An 11,256-nucleotide genomic window follows, 5' to 3' on the forward strand; every position below is an offset into this window, starting at 1 on the left:
GAAGCGAGGATTTATGAGAGAGCAATCTAGATTTACTGCACCATCTCCAAAAGCAATTCAGGGAGTGCAATGTATACCTCTGTGTGCATATACACTTGCACATGTATTTAACATACAGAGCTGACAGCTGAAGTAAGAGACTTTGAAAAAGAATGATGCTGATTGCTAATGATTTGCACAGGAGTGTGGAGGTTTGTACTGCAAACCTACGTGCTTCCAGTTCATTTTTATTTGGAGATCCTTTGTGTCATTCTCCTCTGCATCCTTTTCTGCAGAGTGCTCCTCTCCTCCCCAAGGCAGCACTCTCCTCTGCCTCACACGTCCTTTGTCACACCTTTTACTTAAATAGAAAACACAAACTGAAAAACCACCCTTGCGTTCATTCTTTTAAAACTACACAGTGAAAATGGGAGTTTTCTTGTGTTACATATTCTGTATTAAAGTCAAAACTTGTCCTGCCTGTGCTTGTGATGTGTTGAGGGACCTAACTCATATGTGCCACTCCACTGAATGCAATGCTCCTCTTCCTGTGAATCAAATCACTGCAGGGCTGAAAAGTTTGCCAAGCTCCAAGTAAAACAGCCAAAGTCAAGGCTTGGATAGAAGGACATACTGCTAATAGGGACTATTTAACTGGGTATCTCGGTGGCGACAGCTCTTTTTGAGAAAGCTGCCTGTTGAGAAGTCAGTCAGCACTGTAAATACTCAATGTTCAAAGTGTTGATGTAATTAAAGAGCTTTTCAATGGGTTTTCTACTGATAATATAAGTGTAGGGTTTTCCTTGTATTTTATTTCGCTTAATAACCTGACCACCAAATCATCTTGTAATACTGATGGAGTACGTAATTCCATTTTTACTAGACAGAATTTGTAACATTGTATTTCTAATTAGTGTTGCTACTAAATTATTAAAATGTGCTGTGTTCAGTGTATTTTGCTTTCTGTATCAGAAGAGGACTATGGCTGATTTTAACAGAAAGGTAGGTGCCTGTGCACCTAGGAGAAGAAAATGTTAGTTACAGGAAGATTGAATTCAGGTTAGAAAATAGAAATGTTTACAAATTGGCCTATTTGTGTTTCTGTGGTGGCTGTTGGGCAAATAGGAAGAGTTATTTTGGCTGCTCTGCAGGATGTGCTAATTTTTAACATTAAAAATAAAAAATGGAATTTCACTTATACATGTAAACAAATAATACATATTTAATAGGTGAGTAGCTGCTATTTGTATAGAAGGAGTGAATTTCTAGCTTAGTGTTGCAATCTAAAGTTACTTGAATTTTTTTGTGTGGTCCATTGTATTATGTAGCGAGAACACACTGCTTAACATTTTATCTACCAAAATTATTTTTTAAAAGATACAGGGAAATGGTAAACATTTGAAATTGTTTTTATGCTTAATGCAATACAAACAAAAAAAAAAAGGTTAACAGAATTTGCCAGATGGAAATTTTATAAATTTTATTTAGATTGGAACTTTACTTAGCGAGACAGCCATTTCATCTTGCATGCATAGGTGTGTATGAACTGGAGAAGGTGAGATGAGAAGTAAAGAGAGTCTGAAGAATGCCTTTGGACGTAGGAATGGTGTCAGATAACTGAGCAAACACAGTGCAGTAAGTTCAAGGAACGTAGAAGATGGGAATCACTTTGGCTTGCCTGGAAGTTCTTGTGGTCTTCCTGATGATTGCATCAAATGTCCACAAAAACATAGGCTTTGATTTGATTTCAGAGAGGTGAAGAAGTGAGGGAATAAAATTAAGATGAGCTGTATAGACTCAATATTTGAGTGGGAAGTGTTAAAGACAGCAATTACTACAATGGAAATAATTATTCAAAAGCAGCAGTTGATCTCCCACTGTTTTGGTCAAGGTGCTTCAGCGAAGCTGTTGCAGTGATGATTTTCAGTGTCAATATTGAGTGAAGTAATAAACAGGGTTTGCAGTAAAAGGCTGTCAGTCCTCAGTAGAGGCTCAGTGAAGTATGGGCTGTTTGCTCAGTGAAGGCATTGATGCTTCTTGCCCCCAGGCCATAGACACTGCTGAAGTGCTGGGTCACTCTCAGTAAGAGCTGATGAGGGTTGCAATGCTCTTTTGTCTCTAGGCTAGAATAATTGAGATTGCCAGCTTCTAAACTGTGTATCAGGGCTAATCTCACATTTATTCTGCCTGCTGCTGCAGAGAGGAAGATTGTGCTATATGCAGACAGGATTAGTGTTCATCAGTTGTCAATCAGTTAGCAGAGAACACCATGCAGGTTCTTCAGGAAATGCTGTATCAGAATATTGACTTCACCACACCCCTGTATGCACAGCCCCCTCCCAGCCCCCCAGCATCACAAAAAGAGTTTATTGCTTGGGCAATTTAGAAGTGGTAAAAAATTTTAACTGCAGATGTTCTGCATCTGTTTACTTCGCTAAAATTTGATGGGTTGGAGGAATCGATCAGAATTAAGAGGAGCTTATATATTGTGCAAGAAATGCTTTTTAGAGTTGGCTGTATTCAAGCGGTTATATGCCACAATTTTTAAGGAACTGGGTTTAATTTTTAAATTATAAAAGATGGCTTAGGAAGAGGGGAGCATAACAAGCTTAGTAGAATATGGCTGGATTGTGATGAACCACAAACTTCTTCAGAAGTAAATGATAGTACCTACAGCAAGCCAGGAAGAAGTCTAAACATGTCATTCTAAAGAGGTTTAAAAACGCTGAAACCAAACTGTCAGATTGAATCTCTCTCAAACCTGGGACACAGTTCTTTGAAAGTCTTTGGCTAAAGTGCAGGGTCAGAAGCAGCTTTACAATGCTACTGCTAGGAAGTTTGCAAGACAGTCCTTCAACACTGCCAACAGAGTATTTCCTTCAAGTAAAATCTGTCATGCCCAGCTCAAAGATATGACTCCTGTTTCTATCTAGTATCATATTTTGAAATATTAGTCTTCCTATTTAAATTTTATATTTTGTTTCCACTTAGGACTATTACAGGCTGCTAAACAAAACTCCAAACACCTTTTCTACTAATTTAAAATTACACTATAAATGCAAATTTACCTTTTAAACAGCATCACTTCTAGATGCAAATAGCATGTCTACACATTGGTGATGGATTATTATTGAATAAACATAAGGTCTTTAAGTGTATTTGATGCTCTAGTAGTACAAGTGTAATGATTATTTTAGTTTAGTATTTCCTGTAATATCTGATAGACTTTTAAACACTTAATGACTTCTAGAAAGTGATGTTGAGGAGAAAAGCAGAGACGAACTGAATTAATTCACCTCAGGGGGCTATAAAAATATATATGTAAAAATCTATTTTTACAAACTCATGATTTCTGATTCAGGTCTTTTGACTTCCAGACAGCTGCTTTATTAAATCTCTCTCATATATTTTTACATGAGAAAATCAGCCAATGCAGTGAGAAGTGAAGGCACTCATCACCTTGCAAAAGTCGATATGTCGCCACATGCTCTAGCAATGCAATTTACTTTCTTTTTCTTTGGGTTTGCAGGCAGGAGGTTCCCAGGTCATCTTCACTAATCCTCTGGAGATTGTAAAGATTCGGTTGCAGGTAGCAGGAGAAATTACTACAGGACCCAGAGTCAGTGCTCTGTCTGTTATAAAAGATTTAGGCTTTCTTGGTCTTTATAAGGTATGTACTTCTGCTTTGAGTGCCTTCATCATTTTATGCTAAACTTCTACACTGTTGAAACAAAACCTATTAAAAACAAAGACATCTTTTGAATTTAAAACCAATCTCTTCCTGCAGGGCAGCCCCACAGTGGAAAACTGAAGAAAACTCACTTCTATATTAATGGCAGTGGGATACAAAAAATACTCCCCCATTCTATCCTTTGGGCTTTTATGCCAAGCTACAGGGAGCCCTGTATTGCAGACCTGCTGGCTTCTGGCACTGCTCATTTCATTTGGTGGGGTTTTGTGAAAAGTTTCTTTAGCTTTCCCTGTGCGTTTTTCTTATATTTATTTTGAATCTCTGTATCTCTATTGTTATCTTTGCAGCAGGATATTCTCTTTGTCTTAATAATTTGATGGCAGTGAAACAGTAGTGAAGTTTAGTAGGATTCAGATTTTTAAGAAGTTAAGTGGTGGGATTTGTCAATAAATTCCACTGAAAAAAGCCTGTTCTGTATGGTACTTCAGCAAAATGCCATTCAACAGATTCCTTCCCTGCAGGTATACTTACTGCCATCATTACAGATCAGGTGTAATGGAGCAGAAGCTATTAGTTTCCTTAAACAAGGAAGAGTGTTTCTTCCTGTATCTTCTGCCAGTGCAAGGGGTAATACGTAAATTCAGCAGTTATATTAGCTGTGCACTTACAAAACATTGCTTTATGTGATTTGCCCATAGACCTGCAATAATACTATAAAAATGTGCACATTTACTTTTAGAGCTGAAGATTTTGTTTTGGATTTGGTAGATGAGATTCGTGACCATTGTGTTTCCTTATTAAACAGTACCCAGTTTGCAGTGGTTTTTTCTCTTTTTGCTAATCTTCCAGTGCAGCTTCTTTGGTGAGGTCTTATAGTGCTCACTGGTATTTTAGTAGTGCTTTTGTGTTTGGTGGAATAAAGGCTGGCAGGGACTGGTCTTGCTGTTTCCCTAGTTGTCAGAAAGACATAAGGACTGATCTCTGTCACTTCTTTCATTGCCTTTGGACACATAGTGTGTAAAAAGCATTTATCCTATGTACTGATGTCAGGATTGATGTAATGTATAAGTTACCAAAATTGTACATGAACCTTGAATCTTCCTCATTCCAGACACTTAGTTTAGATATGCTTTATCCTTATTTTCAAGTTTTCTGTATCATCTGTTTCCTGAGACATTTTATTTTCTGTGTTGTTTATGGTAGTAGATCAAATGACTTTGTACTTTCCGGGCTCAGGCTGCTTGCTGGATATCAATTTTAGCCTTATTTACAGAATTTATTTGCATTGTGTCTCTTTTCTCTGTGTCAGGGTGCCAAAGCATGTTTCCTCAGAGACATTCCCTTTTCTGCAATCTACTTTCCGGTTTATGCTCATAGTAAAATGATGTTTGCTGATGAAAGTGGCCATGTGGGAGGGCTTAATCTCCTTGCAGCTGGAGCCATTGCAGGTAATTTTGCAGAATGTTTCCTAAAAGTAATTTTCTTTTCTTTTAGTGAGTAATATTCAATATTCATTCAGTAGCCCCATATAAAGGAAGGGTACTGTACCATTGTATCTGATTTAATCTAAATTTGATCACTGTTATCCTTAGTGGGAGGCGATGTAATTTTGATGAGAGCTAATTACATTTGCATAATGTGGATAAACAGCGTAATGCAGCTCAGCAACTTGTAGTCAAATTTGATCTGTCTGTCTCAATGGGGTTTTACTTGTTACTGAGCTCTCAGAGTTGAAGGCTAATTTGAATCTTTGATGAACATAAAATGAGAGATCGTAAGAGCTAAGAAGAAAATGACTTACCCAGGTTTGGATTGTGGAGTAACTGAAATGAAACTTTGTTGTAATATAATTGCTGAAAATAGGGCATTAGTTTGTCAAGAAGCTGAAGTACTATACTCTGAAATTTAAGATATTTTACAGCATCTCAAACAAGTTTAGTATAAAGACAATATGCAGCTGTGATAAAAAGTTTTTGCTAAAGGCAAGGGGTATAAAAATAGTAAATGTAGGAACTATAGTGGTGGATATTTAAACATACAGATAGAGATGGCCAGATTCTGCACTGCCAAGGATGAGCTCGGCAGATGAAAACCAGGTATCTGCACACAGCCTTGCAACTGTGAATGATTCAGTGTGAGCATCTGCAGTTCAGAATCACCACTGGGCTGAGCAAGACCCTTTGCTACTTGTTACAGTTGTAAGGAATCACTGTATAGATATTTACACCAGTTGTGAGTGCCTGTGTGTGAATAGCAGTTTCCCACATTGGACTTGATACATAAGCTTGGCTGCACCTTCTCTGTGCCAGTTGGTGTGTTCCTCGTGCCAGAGGGAAGGAACACCACCTAGGAAACATCTAACAGATTTGTAGCCCTGTTCATTCTTTAGTATTGCAGAGCTGCCAGAAATGGAAAATTATTTAGCTTATATACATACAAATACTCATATATATTATTAATTTTTATCTCCTATAAGACTTTTTAGACTGCAAGCTTCACAGTTTCTCTTTGTTTCATTAGTGTTTCTGTGTTGCTCATACTAAGGGATGAACCCTATTAAAATGTATGTAAATTTCATAGGCCTAGTTTTATAGCATGTATAGGAATTTGCCTCTCTGAATTGCAAATTTCACATTCTCAATTGCTCACTCAGTCCCGGTTCCACGTGCACAGCAGGCAAGAATACAGTCTGAAGGGATCTGCCTGTCAGGAAAATCTGCATATGATTGCTGTCTGTGTATGCTTGCAGCCTTAACTGCAGTGCTTCTGTTTTTGTATAAAACCTCCTGGATTGGTCAGTGACACTTCACCTATGCAACCAGTTACTTGTTAACATTTTTAATTCAGTGTTAACCAGTTGTTAAAGTTTAACAGGAGTCAAAATTAATTTCATTATCTTGAGTCAGAAGATGGTTCCTCTTTTTAGAGGGATTAAGTTTTTATAGTATTTAGAAGTATTCAGAAATATCTCAGATAACACAGTTATATACTGTGGAGTACAGTTCTGAAAACTTTCTCCTTTCCTTTGACTAGAAAGCCGAGGTGCCTTGGAAGTGGAGATTTGTTCTTCCATCACTGTTGGCTAATATCACGCTGTTGGTACTAAGCAGACTTGTAAAACACCTTCATTGTCCTCAGTCTTTTTATGGCTTGCCTACTGAAGTAAGCAGCATCTATTCTTCTACAGAACAGTCCAACCAGCAGTTCAGACATATTTCTATAGAATAGAGGCTTTAAGCAGTAGTTTTTCTCATCAACACCTTTAACAAATGGAGGCATAGGATTCAATTTCCAAGTCAATCACCCATGTAATTTGCAAAAGATGTTGTAGAGTATAAACAAATACAATAAATTTGCACAACTAATTTTTATACATATATAGCCAATTTTATCTTGTTTCCAGCTACTGCTACAGCCAGACCACTAGAAGATGCTGAGAATGGGTTTTGATAGTTTATTTCCTTTACTACCAGTTTCAGCCTTTAAATTTAGAAGAATTATTTTCTCAGGCACAACAGTTTATATAAGCATCAAGAGTAAGAACCTGCATTTTTTGTGATGTCTAGCCCTTGTAAAAAATAGGAAAGTTTGCACTTGTATTTTTCACTTGGAAATGTTTCATCTTTTACAAGATCCTTTGTGCAAATTAAATGTGGTTTTCTTCTAAAAGGTGTGCCTGCTGCTTCTTTGGTAACCCCTGCTGATGTCATCAAGACAAGACTGCAAGTGGCAGCTCGCGCTGGTCAGACAACATACAGTGGAGTTATTGACTGCTTCAGAAAGATTCTAAGGGAAGAAGGCCCTTCAGCTTTGTGGAAGGGAGCTGGAGGTGAGAAAAAAAATTATTAGGGCTGACCCCAAATCTGCAAATTAGCATTTGCTTTGTTAAAGACTCAAATCAGAGCAGTATTTACAGGGTCTGATTGTGAAAAATATAATACCTTGTTAAAAATGTTTCGCTTCTCTCCTGAGGAATTGTTTTATTTGTTTAACACTATGATTTGTAATATTTAACAGCTCGGGTGTTCAGATCTTCACCCCAGTTTGGTGTTACTTTGGTCACTTACGAGCTTCTGCAGAGATGGTTGTATGTTGACTTTGGAGGCCAGTAAGTCAAATATTTGCTATTTAGCTTGCATAAAACAACTGCCAAATGTGAAGAAAAAAACCCAAACTTTTTCGTGCCTAAGACCCATTAGAACTTGTTGACTTTGAGCACCTGTACTTAAAATTGCAGCATGTAAAAAATTGCCCCATCCTTATATAATTGAGGAAAACTTGCATGCCACTTCTAAACAGATGAGGAGATAAAGAGCCATTTAATATTTATTTCAGTACACTAATTTGCATTTCCATGGTAGCAAGATAGTTTTGTCCATTTTCCTTGTGACACTGGAAGCTAAAAGAATTTACAAAAGTATCCATAAAAATGTAACTTCAATTTTGGGTTTGATTTAAAATGAAGTAGTGGTCTGACCTCATTCACCTCACCATAAGAGTAATTAATCAAGGTCAGCTTTAACAGTCTTCCATATTCAGACAAAAGACTTAAGTATTTAAGCCTGAATAAGTCTATTTAAAGTCCTTTCTTATGAAATCTAGACTAACAAAATGACCTTTTTTCTTTGTTCAAACAGCAAACCCGCTGGATCAGAATCTACCCCAAAAACAAGAATTTCAGATCTTCCTCCTGTTAACCCTGCACATATAGGAGGATACAGACTTGCTACAGCTACATTTGCTGGTATAGAAAATAAATTTGGTTTATATCTTCCAAAGTTTCGAGCTCCTGCCGCCACCTCAGCTCAAGCACACGGTAGCTGCTGAGCCCTGAAAAGATGTTTCAAATGAACAAAGTGATGCAGTGGGAAGAGTTCACAAGAGTACTGCTGTATTATTTTCCAGTCAGCTGCATGTGTTCTAGCTGAACTGAGCTTGCAAATCTGATTGCTCCTTTCAAATATTCATACATACCTGCATTTATTTATTTACACACAAGGAACTGATTGAAGCTGTGGTTCTCTGCCTTGTTTTAACCAGGGGCATGAAGCTGTAGCCTAGACTTTGCCTTGTACAGCTTGCATTTAATGTTACTGTACATATTGTACATCTTTGTACAGAGACATCAGGGCATCTATACACGTACATTTATATAATGGGTATTGCAGTTCAAAATAGTTTGAAATGTACAGATGTTTTGAAGGTGTTTTGTTAACAATCGTGACAATAAAATGTTTAAAAACGCGTGCATCCGTTCGCTTCTTTGCATTTACAGGAAGTTGTCTGGTATGATTGTGTTTCCCTCCACAGAGGAAATGTGAAGATCAGATGCACCCATTTAATGAATGGACAGGAAAGGACAGAGCTCTGCAGGAATGCCCTCCACTGCTAGTTACAGCAAAGGAATTGAAATGCAGTGTGCTGGCTTGTGTTAGAGAACCTGGTAATTAGATGAGCACATGCAATGTTTTATTTTGCAGCACTACTTTGTGACAAGGAATTCTCTCAAAATACATGGCAATACTAAATGTGTAATAGATACTACTTCTGTGGTAGCATATTCAAAATACAATGAGAGATTTGCCAATTACTGGCACACTCAAGAATTTTTACAGAGTTTATTACTCAGAGTGCTTTTTTTTCCCTGAATAGAAAACTTGTTACAAAAAATTGAAAGTATTCTCTTTATTTCTAGATTGTTTTACCATGAGATTAGGTTATTCTGTAAACCTACTTACTTTTGTATTAATTTTATATGCAAAACTCATTGTTTATATTTACAGGTAAGTGAAAGTAAAGGAAGAAGAGAAAGTGAAAGGCTGAACTATTTCTGGCTTAGTGTCCACCAAAAGTTTCCTGGGTATAATACTGAAATGCAAAAATGTCAGAAGAAATAAGGGAGTTGAAATTTCTGCTGTTGTGGAAGAAAATTAATCACGCTGTCCTTGCGGCCAGAGATGAGATGGGTGGTTATCAGCCTTGCGTACTGAAGTTTGACATGTTTCTTACAGGGTTAAACATCCTGGAATAGACCATATCCAAAGGGTATAAACTGATGTCAGGTTCTGTTTTTTTACTTAGGTAACAACAGGCCCATCAGGGATTAAGCCAGTTTATGAAGAAATGGCTTATTAAGAACTGAACACTACACAGACCAGCCTTTCTCCAGCTCTAGCCTCTAAGGAAGCTAAAAATTATTTGGGTGCTGAATAATATGTAGTGAGCCAGAGGTGACAATACACTGACCTTAGAAGTTTGATCACTTTTCTGCAATATGAATAACCCCATTAGAAGGCTTCCTTCTTTATTTGTTGTATTGTGTTTAAGCAATTTCTTGTTCTGTCCTGTTTTCTGGATAGAGACAGGCTTCTGGGAACTCTCTTCTGTAGCTATGAATTCTCTGTTGCGCTTTTCTAAATAGAGACAAAAATGGTGGGGACCCCACTGCATTTAATCTTAGTCACAGCTTGTTGACTGCCTTCATCAAGGCTTAGGAGACCTGACAATGCACAACAGCATTTGTATTTCTTACAGCTCCAAAACCAGACAGTTTGACTCCCAGAATCCTTATATTTATAGCATCTAGCATCACTTTTGGTCTTAACGTTGCAGGTATGGCTTTTGCATTTTTGATCTGTACTCAGCTATTCTGTGAGGGAGGACCACAAGCAGGAATAAAGATAGAGTAGTATTAAATTTAATAATTGAGAATTATTAGAAGGTTGAAACTACACAAAACTAATGCCATGTGAGCTGCATGTATGTGAAAGAAAGCCTTACCTACTGGATGTCTGAAAATAAAAGTGGGAGGGAAATGTATTCAGTGAAAAGTAATCTTGAAAAGCCCCACAAGAACAACCAACCAAAACCCAAGCAGCCCCTCCCTTTAAAACCATCAAACCAAGAGAACTTCTGCTGTTAAGAATTCCTCTGCCCAAAGGTACAAACCATCTCATGCTGTGCCTGTTCTTACATAGTTCACATGCTTCTCAGCTGAAGACAGCTGCTGCTGCAGGGTTGAGGAGAACACACAGGATAAATGTCTGCACCAGGAGCAGCATGGCTGTGTTGGAAAGGGAGGGACACACACTCTTGAAATACTAACACCAATGGAAGCTTAAACACATTTTACTTCCAGACCCACCAAAAAAGAACACTTCCTGAAGAAACAATTGTTGTTACTGCTGTGTCTCCACAAGCTGCTCATAATAACAGAACTAAGAGAAAAAAGAGAAAAAAAAACCCTCAAAACTAAACAGAAAAGTTAAACATGAAACTGATTGAGGAATATAAACCTATTTCCAATTTTTAAGCATATAAAACCAGCTTTTATGGCAAAACAATAAGCTTATAACACATTAAGAACTAATGTAGAGTCCTAAATTAAAGAATAAAAAACTGATTTAGTGCCTAATTAGTAAAACTCACAGTATTTATTAAAAAAAAAAACAACCCAAAAGAAACAGCCCCCCTGCAACCCATCCTGATAGAAAACTTCATAATGTGCTAAGAAAGAAAAAAAAAGTAACCTTTAACAGAAATTACAACCATTCTGTTTCAAGGCATTAAGAAGTCTTGTTTCAATA

The 11,256-nt window shown here is 37.3% G+C and overlaps 1 protein-coding gene across 3 annotated transcripts in view; it reads left to right on the forward strand.

Moving 5' to 3' along the window:
- The window catches only part of SLC25A12 (solute carrier family 25 member 12), a 44,964-nt gene extending 36,048 nt beyond the window's left edge, over positions 1–8,916 (forward strand). For all 3 annotated transcript variants that reach the window (XM_030952904.1, XM_030952905.1, XM_030952906.1), the window contains 5 exons: positions 3,509–3,649; positions 4,980–5,118; positions 7,341–7,499; positions 7,688–7,778; positions 8,308–8,916. In XM_030952904.1, coding sequence (XP_030808764.1) covers positions 3,509–3,649; positions 4,980–5,118; positions 7,341–7,499; positions 7,688–7,778; positions 8,308–8,497 — 720 coding nt within the window. In that variant the 3' untranslated portion in view covers positions 8,498–8,916. The remainder of the gene's footprint in view (positions 1–3,508; positions 3,650–4,979; positions 5,119–7,340; positions 7,500–7,687; positions 7,779–8,307) is intronic.
- The last annotated feature ends 2,340 nt before the right edge of the window (positions 8,917–11,256 follow it).

Source organism: Camarhynchus parvulus, chromosome 7 (assembly GCF_901933205.1).
Source record: "Camarhynchus parvulus chromosome 7, STF_HiC, whole genome shotgun sequence".
Lineage (NCBI taxonomy): Eukaryota > Metazoa > Chordata > Aves > Passeriformes > Thraupidae > Camarhynchus > Camarhynchus parvulus.